This window comes from Diabrotica undecimpunctata, chromosome 2 (genome assembly GCF_040954645.1).
Source record: "Diabrotica undecimpunctata isolate CICGRU chromosome 2, icDiaUnde3, whole genome shotgun sequence".
Classification (NCBI taxonomy): domain Eukaryota; kingdom Metazoa; phylum Arthropoda; class Insecta; order Coleoptera; family Chrysomelidae; genus Diabrotica; species Diabrotica undecimpunctata.
This window is the reverse complement of record NC_092804.1, coordinates 158,366,919-158,386,870: the sequence shown is the minus strand read 5'-3', so window position 1 is coordinate 158,386,870 and position 19,952 is coordinate 158,366,919. Positions and strand designations below refer to the sequence as shown.

Sequence of the window (19,952 nt, the reverse complement as noted above, 5' to 3'; positions counted from 1 at the left end):
TAGTTCTTCGAAGAATGAACAAAGAACGGGAGCTATTGATCACCATCAAGAGAAGAAAGTCGGAATATCTTGGTCATGTGATGAGAGGGAAAAAGTACCGATTGCTCCAGTTAATTATCCAAGGAAAGATTCAGGGCAACCGAAGCGTGGGGAGACGACGTATATCTTGGCTGCGCAAGTTAAGAGACTGGTTCCAGTGCACATCTAACCAATTATTTAGAGCAACAGCTTCAAAGATACGAATAGCAATGATGATTGCCAAACTCCGTAGCGGAGAGGGCACTTGAAGAAGAAGATCTCTGTTGGTAACATCTATCATAGATCTTTGTTCACGGGTGTTATTGAATGTATATTTGTATTTGTCTTTGTGGTCAAAAAATGTGTTGTTTACTCTAGGTCATCAGTTCCCCATTTTGGTTCTTAACATTCTCGTTATGTTTTTGCTTAATTCGGGGTATAACTTTCTTGCCTATTCGCTCGTTAAAATCCCCCAGTATTATCATCTTTTCTCTGACTCGATCTACTAATTGTTGTAATTGGTCATAAAACGTGTCACTTGTTATTTGTGGCTTGTTAATCTGTGTTTTCCGCTTAAGGTGAAAAATTATTTGCCACTTCTTCATTATTTTTAATTTATTAAATTGAAAACATGCATCCAAAACTTTTTGGAAATACTAAATTGTAGGAACATAACTCATGTCATTTTATACCCTGAGAGAAGCCGGAAATATCCGCAATTCGTTGAAAATATACCTTCGGTATAGAACAATTAACGACCCTCTAAATTTCAGACCCGAAAACCTTTAATGGTCCCAAAAAAACAAACTTATTACCTTCTTCCGTCAAAGGAGCGAACAAACCTTTATTATGAAATAATTATCAAAAGATTAACTAACTTTAAACGCAACAAAAGCTTTTTGAAAACTCTATTTCATTGTGGCTGGATATGAAAAGCTGCGCACAAAGCCATAGTTCAAAAGAATTATATCCTACAGAGATAACATCCCGAAAGTTTTCGTAAGAGCAAAAAGAATCATCACCAGGCACGTATACAGTATTCATGGGCGGTGTTTAAGTTATTTTAAGATTTAAATTTTATTCGTCACCTGAAAATTATATGACCAAACGTTTTACAAAGTGATTTGTATTCTACTTAAACTACATACAGAACAAAAATAACATCAAATAAATGTCTGGTAAACTTATGCATCCGTTAGATAGAATCCTCACTACTGTGACACTACAAAATGAAAAGATACAAATCCTAAATCTTCTGGTAATTATAGTAATGGTATAGAAGTTACCTTACTTTCAGATCTATATATTTTTTAAATTTACTTAAGTGATATTTACTGGATTATTATAATTTACATTCACATTCTTGGTTAAATATTAATAGATATTGTTCTGGAAAACTATCCACAGTAACTTTTATTAAATTAAAAACAACCACGTAGTCAACTCACAATACACCTCTGTAAAGCATTGCTAATACTGCCGCCATCCGCCAGATGGCACCAGTTTTCTGTCATTATTGTCAAAAAAATTATTATTTAGTAGTCATAGGTGAGTAGTCATCTGCATGAAATATTCGCAATCCATCCGGTATAATTATCGTAAAATCTGTATTTAATTAGCAATGGCTATTTAAATTCAATTCTAAGTTTTATTCATCCATGTAACGTGTGTATGGTCACCAATATCCTGGAAATAGTGTAGATTCGAGTCAAATCGAAATCGAGTGCGGTGTGAGCGAAGAGTTGCATCATTAATAATCCACGTTAATCTTCATCATCGGAAGATTGACGCACCATCCACCAAAAGATAAACTACCAGGGTTTATTTCTGCATCCAAATCTGTCAGAATCAACCAGTGCTTTTGGTCACACGTTCGTGGTAAACAAGTACAGACAAGCTACAGTCAGCATATATTTATACAACTTTTCACCAATAAAAATATTTCGCAAATAAACATCTTCCATTTCTAACAATTAATTCCAAGACAAGTGAATAACTTTGTAAATTAGCACGGTACATCGGACTCCAGTGTATTAGTTCATTTCATCATACCGTATTGTGAACAACGGTATTGTGTATTAATTTAACTCATTGTGTCATTTAGTCAGTATGGTTAAAACCATAGACATATTATGGTTAGACCCATAGAACACTGGCGCAAAGCAGTCCGTGCATCTCTTTCTAATGGGCCGGATTTATCGACCACGTGACCTTCTCATTCGTCATTTATTATATCTGAAACTTACTCCAAATGTTTATTCCAAATATTTATTTTTTTATGCAATTAATCAAACTAACTCTTTTTTACATAATGCAAGCATCTTTTTTAATATGTTGTTCATTTCTTAACGAACAATCTGTAATTTCGTGCAAGCGGTAAACAAACTTCTTGATCTGCGCTACTGTCTCAGCAAAGTTGTCAGACGACTCGGAATACGTTTTTCACCACTAAGGCAAACGTAATGTAGATGATTTATGTTGAAAGTTGAAACCGAAAAATTTCCTAAAGAGATTAAAAACGTCCGTTTACTTTTTTCTACAATATTTTATCTCTTGAGACTCCGGCCTGGAGGCAATAGAAGAATCATCGGAAGTTAAAACTTACTTCTAACTTTAAACATCCGCTTCTCTTTATCTGGAATAATGCGAAAGGACTGTAGTTCATTCTTTAAACAGTTTTATGGAACTTATTATAATCTGGACTAATTTACTTTATTGGGAAGATGAAAAATATCGTTCACGTTATTCGCTTTAGTTTGTTTTTTAGCTACACTGCTCGTCAAATGTTAAAGAATATTGTTGGTATGCAATTAAAAGGATTGCTATTTGTTTTGCTTGTTTTAGATCAAATACAATGGAAATAACAGAGCAATTACTTTATTAACCAAAAGTTATGAGAGCAATAAATTAAGCCGAGATTCAACGAAATGTGGAATGCCGTTGTTCGCTACACGGTTAACAAAAAAAATCAGAAAATAGCTAATAGAGAAAGATGAAAGAGAGTACGGTTGGCGCGTGAGGTTACTGTGAATAAATAAATATTGACTTTTTAATAAATTCACTCTACCTACCACAAAATGAGGTCGGACCATTTCTATGGCACGTGTTCCTTCGAATATCGATGGTTTAGTTTAGCGTACTCGCATAATAAAACCGAAGCAATCATTCTAAAGGGGAAAAGGAACAGGCAAAGTATGGAACTACAATGTGCGGAAGCTTGTCTAACACCCAAGAAACACGTAAAGTACCTAGGAGTGACGTTGCACCAGAATGGAAAAAAATGAGGGTGATTCCCAACATTTTGGGACTCAAATCTGAAAGGAGGAGGGCCTTAAACGGTGTTATGCAGTCGATCGTCCTCTACGCGGCACCAGTCTGCAGAGGGGTGGTAGAGATAACGGTCTACAGGAGGCTCATGACACGAGTGGACATAACAATTCGGTTGCGGGCGGCACGTGCCTTTAGGACTATGTCTGCTGTAGCCTTGTGGGCCATCACCGGATTGTTTTGTGAGTGGAAAGAAAAGAGCTATAGGCGAGAAGACCGGAAAGGAAAAGGTTAATTGAAAGATGGCAAGAAGAACGGAGTAACACGGAAAATGTGGCACAGTGGACAAAGATGCTGATCCCGAAAATAAGAGATTGGGTGACCTTGGTTACAGGCGACTAAATTATTTCCTAACGCAGGTCTTACAGGACACGAGTGTCTTAGTGCCTACCTCTCTAGGTTAGGAAAGGCTGACACTGATGATTGACTATACTGCGGACACTGTGACACATACGATGTTAGAGTGCAATAGATGGAAATAGAAAGGAACAAAATGAAAGAGGCACGGTGTGAATTTTAATACAGTGAGAGAATTATTGAAAATAAAGCAGGTTGGACTCGTGTACACAACTATATCCGTGCAGTGATCAAGAAGAAAGAAGTGAAAGACAGACAGCTGGACTAACGGCAAAGATAAGAGGAAAAGATGGTGTAAGTTGAGGGAATACGTTTTGATAAGAGGCGAAAAGTGAGTTAAACTGTGGAGAAGGAGGATATGCCCGGCTCTTAAAAGAGACAGGGAGCCTTTTTGGGACAGTCTGTGGATAAGGGGGTATTACTTCGGAAGTTGATGTTCGGCCTTACAGCGGTTATTTCGCTTCCGGATCGCTGGATGACAGAGAACGGTCTGGCTTAGTATGTAGGCATTTGGTGTAGACTCGGAGACGAGAGGGCGTTTTAAAGTACCTTAGAAATCATCGCTGGGACTAGAAGAATGAATCCTGCACCTAAGGTCAGTCAGGCGTCGTTCTGGACTGATGTCCAGGGCTTCCGAGGTCTCAGTCTCCCGAGTCAACAGACACGACTACACTGATCACTAACCAATGCATTACTGCTACTGGGAAAAGAGTATAAAAAGTCCATTTATATTATATTTCATTAATACAATGTCTTCAATTATTATTAGGCACAGAATCGAATCACAGTTTATCTTCTAGAACTAGAGTAACTGAACCATCGCAATTAGAAAAGCGATGGTTCAGTTACTCTAGTTCTAGAAGATAAACTAGCAGCATGAAGTAGCCTCTAACTGTCCATTCACTTACGTTTACATTTATTACTTCTTACAGATGATTTCGAAGACAATCTACCATGACCGTTCGGTTTCTCAATGCACTAAAAACGACAAGCGGTCATCTCGAGCTGTTGTAATGCTGCCTCGACCTGAACCAGGTGTTCGAGTAAGCGGACCGGTCTCTTCGTACTATTGTCGTACTCACTGCACACTCGAGAGACTTATACCAACGTTTCGCACAGTTTCGTACTGACTATAACCATCTTCTCACGCCGTCACAATTCTTGTCGCCAAAACAACACTTATGCTCATTGCAATACACTGACAGTGACAGCACTACACAAACAAATTACAATTGACGTTAAAACCACAGAAACAAAAGCAACAATAAATTTTTTCAAGCAATCCATCAGTAAACTAAATTACAACTGAAAATAGTCAAGACAGAATAATTTCTTAAATAAATTCAAATTACGGGATGACCCTAATTTTATGCTCGGCAGTGTATATTAACAGTACCTAAACTTCTAAATTTTAACTAATATTGTAAACATTGTTTTTATGTCAACAACAGTGTCAATGGCCATTAGTTGTTGAGACACGTAAATGTAAATAAAAAAAATTATCAGCCTTTTTTTATCTGTTCCCGAGTTATATCTGTCTTTACCACTGCTTACCGGTTTTATGAATTTTATGACCTTTGTTGATCACAGTTCAGTTCTATATTGCTATTGCTAACTTGGTATGGTAATAGACGAAATCAATAATAAAGGCGGTACTAATAGTATCGTCCCACCAGCAGTACTGTACTATGATTTTAATTCGTTAGTGTAAAGACGGCCGAACTGGTTTGTTACTAATTGATTTTTAAGTACTTCCTCTTTATTTTAATATTTGATTTGACACACTTTGTGAAAACGGTCCAACCTTCTGATTCACGAGCAATGTATTGGTCGTGAGCATTTTGAAGGTTTGGCCTGTACATTTTTTGTGTTTTGTAGTGGTTAAATTTATAAAGTAATAAATTCTTCGACAGGAGTAACGTATTAATACATACATACATACAAATAAAATATATATATATATATATATATATATATATATATATATATATATATATATATATACATATATATAAATACTTTAAAGACACTCATCTTCACTCTCTAATAAAAGACTTTCAAGTCTGCTTCTGATAATTTTTTAAACGCCTTTGCGACACATAATGGCTTGCGCTTCATCTAAAACTTTCGGTCTTGCTAGCCGTAAAGCTTTCTGTGGTTCACTGTCTCTCAACCCATTGACAAAGGTATCTACAGCAGTTTCTTGCAATATGTTGTCTGGTGCATCCAGATAAGCCAACAGCGCTATGCGAGCAACATCTGCTTCAAATTCTTACTTGCTCGTTGAATTCTACTTCTTATTTGTACACTTGTTGTAGATGGGCATCTCCGTAACGTTTGTCTAGTCGAGTGAAGAAGGTCTGGTAACATTTATCTTGATCCTTATGAATGTCTAGCTACTTCTTTAATAATTTGAGATGTTTTGGAAACAAAACTTCAAAAATCAAATCATCGAATCTTTTGGAAACATTATCGAATTTTCATCAATTATTTTGTTAAAACTGCTTCTTCTGCTGACTGAAACTGAAATGTCTTTTTGTCATCTCCATTCTTGTTGAGAACATTCTTCAGTCGTTCTTGAAGGATCTTTTTGGACAAGCTGCAGTATTCATCGCGTTCTTTTATTTTCTCACGCAACTATTTTACTGAAAGTTCTACTAGAAGAATCTTTGATCAGGTACACACGTACTTTACAAATGTTCATTCTTACGAAAATCACTAACGACCTACGCGGATTTTCCCGATGAACGATACTTTTTAAAAGTTCAAAAGTTACTCCTGAATTTATTTTTAGATAAATAAATTACCTCACACCGTAACACCACTGTAGCGTTTTACCAATAAAACAAGCAGTTCTAATTTATGTAAATATATTTATTTATAATTTTACAGTACGATAATATCTTGTCTACTAACTAAACTAATATCAGCGCAGCTTATATATACAAGTTATGTACTAGAATAATCTCGAATAGTCCACCTCTATTCTCGCTTTATTAACGCCTCGATTTGTCAGCCGGTCGACATCAGGAACATTCTCGAACAGACATCATCGTCTCGAGATGCAACCGTTAAATGGGGTACGTCGAAATAAGGTTGTTTTTTACAGTATTTTGGCTCTCGAAGGTTAGTTTTCCGAGAATTTACTCTACCTTATTTTTAAAATACACTCCAGTAATCAAAAATAACTTCAACATATTCTAGCCAATAAGATAGGATTGGTAAAAGAATGTAACATTTACAAACCGCAATATGCCATGTTTTACAAGTAAACAGATTGTTTCGACCAACCAAAACGAATCTGGGCAACACTCAACAGAATAAGGACTAACTGTGGCAGGTTATATTATTAGCTTTAGCAATCTTTGACATATAACAAATTTTGCGTTTGTTATGGATGGTCCAATATATAAAGTAATTTCTATGAAGAATTACATTAAAATTCTCTTTACATTAAAAAATATGTAAGCTTTAACGTTTAAAATAACATTTTGTTTCAGTGTGTCCGACGAAGACGGCAACCTCGCAACATGCGCCTGATGGAGATCGAATTGGTAAAGGGTAACAAAGGTCTAGGGTTTAGCATCGCCGGTGGTATAGGCAACCAACATATACCCGGTGATAATGGGATCTACGTCACGAAGGTGATGGACGGTGGCGCCGCTCAAGTCGACGGCCGGTTGCTGGTTGGGGATAAGTTGGTGGCAGTAAGAGATGCCGTGGTAAGTTTTTTATCCATAAAATTAACAGTTTACTAATAAAATACATGGAATTTACAAAACTTGATAGCGATAACAGTTTGGAAGCCAAACAGAGTTGTACTGAGGTGTATCATATCATCTTTAAAAATAATTACTTCTTAAAAATAAGAATTTCTTTAAGTTTGACTGTGAGTAAAATTTAACGGTTCCATTGAAGAAAAATGTGCTAAAATAAAATTTTTATTAACTAAGATATACATAACACATTTATTTTGAATAAAGTAGCACCATCATTAATTTTTCAAAACATAAAAACATACCATTTAAATTATTCAAAGTCTGAGGAGCTATATGTGCTGCTTTCTCCGTCTGGATTTATTATATACGTAATACATTTTGAACCTAAAAGAAAACAACAAAAATTACTTTCATAAGTTACTTAGCGACAGTCTTTTTTTTTTCATTTATTGTATAAGAGCAAAGAACTATGAAAGACCTACAAATTATTTATCTCAGGTACAGAAAAAAAATGTACTGAGACGGTGCAATTAAACAAACAATTTCCTCTGGATCATACTAAATAATATAATCTGTCTCTGGCCATCTCCAATAATATCCTATTTTTTCCATAGCTTTGATTTTCAATTTATCTTCTGTTATTTCTTCTACTACTCCTGGAAAATGTTTCTCCTCGTAAACTACAATGACGTAGTCACCTAGTTCGTAGTCGCCCACCTAAAATCCATAGAATTGTTTCACCTGTTTTTCTGCCAGAACCAATATTTTTGTTTAAAATTTCATTTTCTTTTTTATTTGCTCCATCTATCTCTCCTCTTTGTTCTTCTTCACTCTAATGTCTTAATGTTTAGGTTTAATTTGACAGCTTTCGAAATTTTAATTGTTTCTGTTTTCTTGCCATCAGATTTTGCATTTTTCTTTGTGATGTTAGGTGCTTTTTTTTCTTTTTCTTCAAGCTCTTATTTTTTCCTTGCTTCCTTTTCATTTTTTCAGCTTCTGCTCTTCTCTGGTACTCCATGAAATCATCAGCACTCGTCACTAATCTGTTAATTTTTTGTAGCCCTTCTTTTGGACGTTTGAGATATATTTCTGACAACGTTAAATGGCGTTGGAAATTTTGGAGGAGTGACAAGATTGTAGCTTTGTCAGGTCGGAATATAGCAACATCAAGCGACTGCATGATATGTATGACATTTGGAACCAGTGCCACCAAAACAATTCCATTTTCACGACAAAACTCACTCAATGCCAGATTTATATAACAGATAACACGACAACTCGCTTAATGTTTTTTCGTTGATCATAATCATCAGTAGCTCGACAACCCTTTCTGGGTTCTGGCTTTATCTAGGATTTTCCGCCATTCTGTTCTGTTCCTTGCTTTGTTTTTCCAGTTGGTAATCTTAAGTGTTTTCAAATCTTGTTCCACTTGTTCCATGTATCTAAGTTTGGGTCTTCCCTTTGCCCTTTTCCCTACTGGTGTTTGCCTCATTATATGTTTTGTTGTTTCAGTCTCCAACATCCGGTCAACATGGCCCATCCAGCGCAGACGTCCGATTTTTATGGATGTTATGACCTCGGGTTCATTGTATGCTGTGTATAGTTCAAAATTATATCTTCTGCGCCATATGTCATTTTCTTTCACCCCCTTATATATGTGTCTAAGGATTTTTCGTTCAAACGTACCTAATAGGTTCTCATCGCTTTTCGACAGTATCCATGTCTCTGATCCATATACAAGGGCCGGTTTTATCAGGGTCTTGTATATTTTGCATTTTGTTTTTCTTGTGATGTTAGATTTTAGATGTTTAATTAGTCCATTATATGTTTTATTAGCGATATGTATTCTTTTCTTAACTTCTTCACTGACATTGTTATCTGCGGTAACTAGTGAACCTAGATATGTAAAAATGTTCACGCTTTCGATGTTATAGTCTCCTATTGTCAGATTCTGTAGGTTTCTTTGGCCTGTCGATTTGCTGGCCTTCATGTAATTGGTTTTTATTTCGTTAATATTTAGGCCACTGTTTTGTGCCGCTCTTTCTATTGCATTAAATGCTTCTATCATCTCTCTTTCGCTTCTAGCTATGATATCAACATCATCTGCAAATGCCAATATTTGTACACTTTTTGTTATTATTTTTCCTCTGGTGTTGACTTTTGACTCTCTAATTATTTTTTCTAATGTGATGTTGAATAGAATACAGGATAGGGCATCTTCCTGTCGTAGGCCCTTTCTCACATGGATTGTATCTGTTAGTGCGTTTTGAATTCGAATTTGGTTTGTATGTTAAGTGTTTCTTTTACTATATCAATGAGTTGAGTTGGAATATTAAACTCTTTCGGTGCATGGATCAGAAATTCTCTATGGATACTATCATAGGCACTCTCAAAATCAATGAAAAGATGATGTGTGTCTATATTAAATTCACTAGTCTTTTCCAAGATTTGCCTCAAGACGAAGATCTGATATATTGTCGACTTCTGCCTGCAGAAACCACATTGATATCCCCCAACTATTTGTTCCGCATATGGTCTCAATCTGTCATACACAATATTTGACAGTATTTTGTATGCCACAGTCAGTAGCGTTATTGCCCGGTAGTTTTTACATTAAAGCTGATCTCCCTTTTTATGTAGTGGGATAATTATTCCGATATTCCAGTCTTGTGGCAGTTGTTTATTATTTCATATGTTCACTATTAGTTCGTGTATCGCATTCAATAGGGAGTCTCCGCCTTCCTTTATTAATTCAGCGCTAATGTTGTCTAATCCAGGTGACTTGTTGTTTTTCAATCTGGTAACTGCTTCTTGCATTTCAGCTACTGAAGGGGGGGTTGTTTCTCTGATATCTGTTGGATCCAGTATAATTCCATCATATAGTGGATCTTCGTCAGATAGGAAGACGCCAGAACTCGTGGCTGAAAGATCTGAGGAGATGGTTCGATCGCTCATCCGCAGAAATCTTTCGCGCAACAGTTTCCAAAACTACAATTGCCATTTGGATCGCCAAGCTTTGAAAGGAGACGGCGGCCATGAGAAAAAGTGGATCTTCGTTTTTTTCAAACTTTTCTTTGAAGAATTCTGTCCATCTTTGTAGTATTTCACTCTGTTGAGTTACTATATCTCCTTCTTTGTCTCTGCACATCATTGTTCTTGCTTTAAATTCTTTTCTGCTTTTGTTAAGTTTTTGGTAGAATTTTCTGTTTTCTTATGGTTTATTTACTTCTTTCATTTCTTGGAGTTTTTTATCTATGTGTTCTCTTTTCTTTCTGCGATGTATTTTCTTCTCTTCCCTTCCTAGCATTATATATTCCTCCTCAGCCTTTCGTGTTCTATGTCGTTTTTTCGTTCAACCATCTATTAAAATAGTTTGCGACATACTCATAAAACGTTTCTGTATTTATCCATCCAGTTTCATTGTATCCGATACCTCAACCTATTGGCATAGTTGAAACAAAATGTTTTGGTATCTTTGTATAAGGAAACAAAACCAGGATGGTGGTGGGTGGGATATCTCCACTAGCGGGTATTCTTGCTAATACGATCAGGCACTATTTTTCATCGTTAGCAGTTCTCAGTGAAGGAACGGTCAGATTTTGCGATACACGAGGTCTTACTTCCGGATGCCAGGTTAGGAAATGTTGGTACCATCTATTTTGAGAAATTCTATTCTTAAATGGATTGATTCTCTTTAGATTTTTAATAAGCACTTGCTACGGTGTTAATAAGCTGATAACGTGTCACGGGAAACCCGCGACAACCAAAAAAAAAGTAACCATTTTAGGATTAGTTTTTCCTCATCACTCGTTAAAAGTAGTTGTCTCCCAATATTTTCATGCACATACTTTTGCATTCACATCTTTCAATGTACTTTTTGGTATACCATACATTTTGGATGCTTTATAGGCAGACATGCCACTTTTAATTTCATTTAGGACCTGATCCAGTAGCTCTTGTGAATATTTGTTTCGTTGAAAATTGTGCCCTAATACCGGCTTAATCTATTTTTGTAAATTCTACTTTGTTTTGGATTAAAAACTAAAGTGTTTTATAAACAATACAACTATTAACCATTTATAATGAACAAACTGCTGTATGTAAGTAAATTGAATTGACTAAAACAAAAGCTAGAACATCTCACCCCACCATTTATACATAAGTGTTTAAATTTAAATATGGTTGTATAAATTAATCAATACATTTGTCCTCCCTGTATTCCTACGATTCCTATAAGTACCGCCATCGGGCTCGTGGAATGCGTCCCTTTAAGAGAGAAGAGCACCAGTCGTTGAAAAGAAAAGATGCAACCCGGCACGTGAACCCATGCCCGCATATTGAATTGATTTCGTTCGTTGTTTTGTAGTGCAAACCCTGGTAATTAGACCCAGCGGTAAGTTTTTACCTAGTTTTACCTAAACCTATAAATTGTCTTTGATTGTTTATTGCAACCATTTAAATTTTAATAATTATTTGCACCAATGAGGAAAAGTCCATTTTCTCGCCAGAGTTACCGAAGGAATAGTTCTGTTAATTAAGTACTATTAATTTGTAATAGTACATTTGTTTGTTAAACCCCACAATAAGAAAATGGCCTAATAAATTTCTCGCTACGATACACACGCATCGTAGTATTAAGTTTAATCAACTTACACGTGTTTACAAAAAAATTTGAATTTTTTTAATAGGCCGGATTTATATCACGAATTTGTATAGGCCGTTAATAGGTAGTTTACCTTAGTCGAAATTTTAGAAATTTGTATAGGCCGTTAATAGGTAGTTTACCTTAGTCCAAATTTTAGAAATTAACATACTTAAAACTACTGTCCTGATTTTTAACAAATGAATATTTGGTATTACGTCTAGAAGGTATGTAAATAGGCTACAAGTAAATTGGTGTTCTAGAAGATTTTCATTTAATGTTCTTATTTATATAGACATAATATATTTACTTTTTCTATCTGCATTAAAACCATATTTTCTTTATAATACTTCCTGAGGCTGCAAATCTCTCTGGAAATATTTTAACAACGAAATAAAAAGGTAAAATCACTTTATCCGCCATTACTTCCCTTATTTATTTTGCTTTAATTCCTTAAAGCGAAGTTATGAAAATATAAGAGCGACTGCAAAATGCAAGATTTGCAACACTCCAAGTTTTTCTTTAAAATATTCATTTTCTCATAAAACTGCTCATTCTGAATGCGTGCATTAAATCTCAGGAAACCTTGTTGGAATTCGTTAATTTCTCTGTAGATGAAAGACGGAGCGAGATGGATAGATAAAAGGAAAATGCACGTAAGAATTTTAGATTGGATTACTTGGCAGTGAAACCTTATTTTCTGTGGGTGCAAGATGAATTATAAAAGCTTTCAGAGCATTGATAGAGCCTTTACTGAAAAAGAACAACCTCAAGTGTAGATTGCAACGCAAATGTTTGTTAACCGTAGAAATTTTGATTTAGTCTCGGTTTTAGCTGCCTTTGAAACGTTAAAGAGATGGATTTATTGTTGGTTACCATAGGGATGATACTAATACATTTATAATGTGACTTAAGTTGTATAATATTCACTCTAAGCGATTGAGAATTTTAATCATTTTAGAGATTTAGAGATAGAATATATACATCAGAATGTAACATTTCAAATTTTTATTGTATGTTTAACCATCTTTATAACATTGGTATGAAAAAAATTGTGGAAAATATTGTGGAAGATAATAGGGCCATTTCAAGAGTCACAGTGCAGTACTTCGTATCTTTTTTTTCGAAATTCGGTTTGTATTGAACCCTTGGTCGATGAAAAGACTCAGACAAAAAAATTATCAAATCATTTTTTGCCTGATCACTCGTTAACTCAATTTATCAAAAAGGTACCATGTGTTCGGTTATAGTGCAGTTGGCTTATCCGAAGGTACCAGACAACATTTTGGAAGAAATTGCTGTAGATACCTTTGTCAATGAGTTGAAAGAAAGTGAATTACAGAAAGCTTTACGACTAGCAAGACCGAAAGTTCTAGATGAAGCGCTCGCTATTGCGTTGGCACATAAAACAGCTAGTCACACTTCACGGAGCCATCGAGTAAGGACCATTGAGGAAGGCGACGAACCAAACGATGAATGTCTGGAAGAAATGGTACGAAAGGTAGTTCGTAACACGATGTCGAAGAGACGCGAGCCCAGATGTTGGAATTGTGGTGACGTAGGTCACATTCGCCGTAATTGCAAGAAAATGATACAACAGTCGGAAAACTAGAACGGGTCGACACCAAGGGGCAACTGCCGACCTCGAGAAACACAGCCCCCATAGTAACTGTTAACATTACGTCCTCCGATGGAATTCATAGTTTGTACATTGAGGGTCGTATCAATAATAAATGTAGATCGTTTTTGGTAGATACAGGTGCAACAAGAACTATTGCACGTCCAGAAATAGTACCAGGCCATCTTAAATTATCGTCGGCAACAGTAAGGCTTAGAACAGCAACTGGTGAGCTAATTAATACAAATGGCGAGGCTAATGTCAGTATCCGTTGGTCATACTACTGTGAAACATAGAGTATTATTTGCAGAGATCTCCGACGAGTTCATATTCTAGATGGATTTACTAAGAAAAGTTTAAAGATGTTATTAGCTTACTAACTACTTGTGACGTAACAATACCCGGTAATAGTGAGAAAATTCTGATGACCAGACCTGATGGTTACTGCCGAGAGGGAAGTTTAAGGATAGTCGAAGATGTGGACAATGTCGAGTTTTTAACGGCAAAAGATTTGCTGAGAGTTCGAGATGTCGTTCCTGTAAGAGTTATGAATTTAAAGGGAACTGCTATTAGTTTAGTAAAAGAACTTTGATCGGACAGTGTGTTCCCGTGACTTCGATTTGTTCTATGAATACTAATCAGAAATCATTGAAATCTAACTATCCAAAGGAGCTTGTTGAGATGGTGATTAAAAGGTGCCAAGATCTTGATAATGAACGAACTAAAAAAGTGAAGTCTCTGCTGATAGAATTTCAAGACCTTTTTGCCATTGATAACAAGGACCAAGACAAAACAAGCATAGTAACGCATAAAATTAATACCGTAGACGCTCAGCCAGTCAGACAACAACCTAGACGACTTCTATTTGCGAAAAGAAAGGAAGCCGAAGATATCATCAAAGATATGAACAAACAATGAGTAATTGAACCATCGAACAGAACAGTCCATGGACATCATCAGTAGTTCTAGTCAAGACGAAGGATGGTTCAACGAGTTTTTGTATTGACTACCACCAGCTCAATGCGGTAACTAAGAAAGATAGTTATCCTTTGCCCAGAATAGACGATACTTTGGATACACTTTCTGGTTCTTGTTGGTTGTCTTATCTAACAGAAGTCTTTCAACGATTGCGGGCAACGAATTTGAAGATAAGTCCAAAGAAATGACATATGTTTCGACGAGAAGTAAAGTACTTGGGACATATTGTAGCGAGTAATGGTGTAACGGCTGATCCTGAAAAACTTGCAGCAATTAAGGATTAGCCAGTACCAATCACACGAAATTAGAAGTTTTCTTTGTCTATGTACATATTACCGACGTTTTGTCAAAGGATTTTTCAACATCTCCAAGCTATTAACAAAGTTGACAGAAGAAGGCACAGAATATGCATGAAACGAAGAGTGTCAAAAAGCTTTCGAACAATTACAAATGGCTCTGATTAGTGCACCGATTTTAAGCTACAATAGACAGGCAGGAAAATTTGTGTTGGACACCGATGCCAGCAAAAGTGCAATAGGAGCTGTTCTCTCCCAAATAAAAGATGGGCCAAAGAAAATCATCGCTTACTTTAGCAAAGTCTTGTCGAAATCAGAAAGAAACTATTGCGTCACCAGGAGAGAATTGCTAGGCGTGATGAAAGCTTGCGAGCATTTCCATAAATACTTGTATGGCATAAAGTTTCTTCTTCTTACGGTTCATGCCGCTCTAAAATGGCTCTTACAATTTTGTAATCCAGAGGGCCAGATGGCAAGATGGTAAAACGCTATAATATGTTCGTTCAATAAAAATGCCTAGTGTTACTTGTTATTTAACAGATTCTATTTTAAAATAAATAAAAAAAATGTGTTTGGTACCAGTTATCTTATTAAACATACGAAACTTTTAACTATGTTACTAGTCGATGGCGCGTAGATTGGTCGCACCTAACCATATGAAACGTCCTTAATCCAAAGAACTTGTTGAAACCATAAAAGTATACAATTTTTAAAATCCACTCCAAATTAAATCTTAAGTAATGTACTTGATACAGGAATACCAGAAATAAACGATAAAAATCTCCTCAGAGAGGAATCTTCATATTTCCAAAATCCAAAAGTTACCCGGTAGCAGGTAAAAGCCATAAAATACATTTAATATAGATGATAAAGTAAAATTTTTCGATTTTGATATAAAATTATCTAATATGAATTTTATAAAAACCGGTGCAATGGAAAATTTATTAATTGTATTACAAAATTCTATATTTAAAACGAACGTCGGATACTTTGTGGGGATTGCGCATAAATTCTTTTTGTTTTCCTGTGTATTCTCTTCCGTTCGGTCGGAAGTTTGTATTTGATGGAGTTGGGAGTTTTGCTTATCTAATTACGGATTATTTATCTTCGCCAGCGACTGAAAAGCATCTTAACCGTATAAGAAAGACAAGTTGTTCGGTAGAGAGAGGAATGTTGTAAATTTTCGCACTATGTTTTGTTGTTTCTATTTATGTACCTACTTTAACTGTTTTGCATAAGCACTTTCTGTTTTGTTTCGTGGGTATTTACTGCTGCGTTGGTGGAAGTTTTCTGTCGGTAGGGAGTTTGTGTACATAAAATAGATTTAACGAAGAACACGTAAGTTTTTGTCGTTCGGATCGTAACACTTAAAAGTTTCTTGTTGATTTATAAATAAGCGGCGATTTAAATTGGTACTTTTGTTTGTTATTTTGGAGTTGGCTGCTACTACGTTTTACAACTTTTAGGTATATTTATAGCCATTGAAGCTTTTTGAATGATCGACAAGAAAAATAAACGCGGAATAAAAGTAATGAACATTGATTAAGGATGTACAGATGAGATTACCTAAATTACAACGGCGTAAAAAATTCAGTAATTGTTGTAACGTAATATTTTGCCTACCACATAGGGTATTACTCTGGGGGTTGAGAATTGGGGACAGAAGTTACTGGGGGTGGAGACAGGGCAAACAAAATAAACGATACTGTGCGAACGGCACTCAAGGTTTGTTTAGAGAGCTGGGTCGTGGATAAGTGAATGGCAATGGGGTTGGATTGGGGCAACTACAAAAATGAAACAAAGTGGTACTGACATGAATCTCCTGGAACAAATGGACAAACAAAACAACAGGAAGGACCTCTAGCAATTTAAAATAAGGACGCCGCTTCGAGGTGCCAAATTATAACGATTACAACAACTAGTTGTAACTATAGAAATAATTATTAGAAATGCAAAATATGTCTTTTTAAATGAAACACAAAAAAAAGGAGTTATAAACTTTTTCTTAAATAAATAAAAAAATCGTTTAGAGAAATAAATCAAACATTTATTGTTATGTCACCACAAACAGTTACAAAAATACAGATAGCACACAAAATACTATATAAGTAGTTAGAGATTTATACCAAAAATAACAAAGAAAACTTAACATGTCATTATCCTTTTACAAACTCGGGAGATGATACAAAAACTTACAAATTTTACTGGCTATAAACTGTGGCACATAAAAAATTATTGAAAGTAAATAATTATCCTTTTAAATATGAAAGCAATAATTATTTTTAAAAAATGTCTATCTTGACTTTAAAATTTAACACAAAAAGTTACCTTAAATTTCACTAAATTTTACTCTGCATGACTGGGGTCGGGAACTGGATCTATTAATTTTTTTGTTGGGGTAAAACTGGATTGGAAATCTCTGGACACGAACACACGAACAAATTCATCTCCAAACTGCCAAAAAGCCTGGGATTACAACCAGGGATAAACAAAACGAGGATGGAAACGATTCCAAACCTCACTTAAACTGCAAGTGAACCATTAAACTGAATAAACTGCTACACATTTTCCATGAAAAGGAACAAAACAGAAAACTTTCAAATTCGAAGAAACATTTTTGACTAACACTATAAACGACTCTAACCGACAGCCGCCTTAGCGATAGTGAGCAATTATTTTTTAAATTCATTCGCACAATCTTGGTATAAACAAAACGTATAAACTGAAATATTTCTGTCTATTTCGAACGCGCAAAATATCCCAAAGCGCTTTGATCAAAGAAAATACCAAAGAATTTGCGTCCGTGATATAAACAAACTTTAAAATGGTTTACATTAACTTGGCGACGTACAAAGAACGAAATACTATTTGGGTCTTAACTCGTACGATAGGAACAGAGAAACATGAAAAACATTCTTCGTTATTTTAATACATATATGAGGCGATTTCAATTTAATACAGATACGATGGGATTTCAAAATATATATCAAGGAAAATGCAAATGCTACATTGTGATCACTTCTTCTGTTCTGTATTTACATTCCTAATTTCCCAAATATAACTGCAAATAACAATAAACGTGAATGTATCACAAGTCTATGCACTCAACAAGACTATGACGAAGAAGATGTTAAGAAATAAGAAGAGTTAGAAAGAGTATTAGCATCTACCAAGAAAGATGTGCTCAATATTGTCGACGGTTTGCGAAGAACAACTGGAACATATATATTGTAGCACATATATATTGTGTTTTTAATAAAAGGATGGAAAAATGGAATTGGGCAGGCCATGTAGCAAGAATGCATGACTCACGATGGACGAGAAAAATTACACATTGGAGGCCAAGAACAGACAAACGTAGTAGAGGAAGACCACCTACACGTTGGGCTGACGACATCAGGCGTATCACGAAAAATTGGCATCAAAGAGCACAAAATCGCAAAGAATGGAGGAGTTTAAGGGAGGCCTATGTTCAGCAGTGGACGTGATGAATGAAGGCTGGATGATGATGATAATGATGATGAATAAAACGACCGGTTCTAATTTATATAAATATTATTATAATATACATATTTATTATAAATATGTATAAGCTTACAATACGATAATATCAACTAACTATACTAATATTAGCGCTGCTTATATATAGAAGTCCTTATTTACTAGAATAATCTGGAATCTCGCTTGTGCGAACGCCTCGATCTGTCAGCCGGTCGATACATCTTGAAGATTCTCGAACACACATCATCGTTTTGAGAGATGTAACCGTTATGGAGTACGTCGAAATTAGCTTGTTCGTTACAATATCATAGGAAAACATGATCAGGGAATACGAAACGAGAGAAACTATCCAAGTTTTTACTGCTATAAATAAACTGTTATTCTTCTTCTTCCTCACCTTTTCCCTTTTAAGGACGGTAGACGCAACGGTGCACATTATAAAAAGTTTTTTAAATCCAAATATGTAGTTTTGAAGAGGAAAATTAGAGGAAAAAAACAAGGAAATTTATTAGAAGAAGAAGGCAAGACAATTTATTAAAATAGTGCATACATTTATCATTACTTATGTATAACACGCGTAAGGATACACTTTTTTTTTGTATTAGACATAGTTAATATTTTTATTTAAATACAATATTCTTATTGTTACAGAAAGGAGAAGTGAATCTAGAAAATGTGACTCACGAGGATGCCGTAGCGACGTTAAAAACAACGCAAGATCGCGTCGTCCTCATTGTAGCCAAACCAGAGAGTGCCTTCAATGCTCCCGCATCGGATACTTCATATTCGCCGCAACTTTGTAAGTATGCCGTGACGTTTGAATATTTTGCGTTTTTAAATATATATATATATATATATATATATATATATATATATATATATATTTATATATATATATATATATATTTATATATATATATATATATATATATATATTTATATATATATATATATATATATATATTTATATATATATATATATATATATATATATATATATATATATATATATATATTATTGTGATATTTAAAGTCTTGGTGCGCCAAGCAATAATTAGCTAATTAATTTTTTTGAATAATTAAAATTATTTAAATGATATGATTATGACTCTATCACAATTTTTAATTCTTTTATCTCAGGGTTAAATTCGTGCTTCAATATCTATGCTATTACATGTGAAAGGTAAGGTCCAGAGAATACCGGAATAATAAAAAAAAAACAGATATGATCTAACACTATATATTAAAATAAAAATAATGAAATAATTCACACTCAAAAGTTTCAATAAACAAATCTCATATAATTCATTCTCAAAATTTTGTTCTCCGTACGTGAACAATCAAAATTAATGGTACAAACAATATTAATTGAAATCTCAAAATCCCAAACTATTCTAACTCTCCTAATCAAAATATTTATATCCTTTCTAAATTACGTGTAAAAATTGTGTTATCAATAAAAGAAAAAAAATGCAGAAAACAAAAATATCTCTCTC

At 34.8% G+C, this 19,952-nt stretch overlaps 1 protein-coding gene across 14 annotated transcripts in view; it reads left to right on the top strand.

Annotated features, from left to right (window-relative positions):
• dlg1 (MAGUK family member discs large 1) overlaps positions 1-19,952 on the top strand; it is a 1,569,679-nt gene that overhangs the window by 1,175,332 nt on the left and 374,395 nt on the right. For all 14 annotated transcript variants that reach the window (XM_072523856.1, XM_072523863.1, XM_072523859.1 and 11 more), the window contains 2 exons: positions 7,203-7,424; positions 19,108-19,255. In XM_072523856.1, the coding sequence (XP_072379957.1) occupies positions 7,203-7,424; positions 19,108-19,255 (370 nt within the window). The remainder of the gene's footprint in view (positions 1-7,202; positions 7,425-19,107; positions 19,256-19,952) is intronic.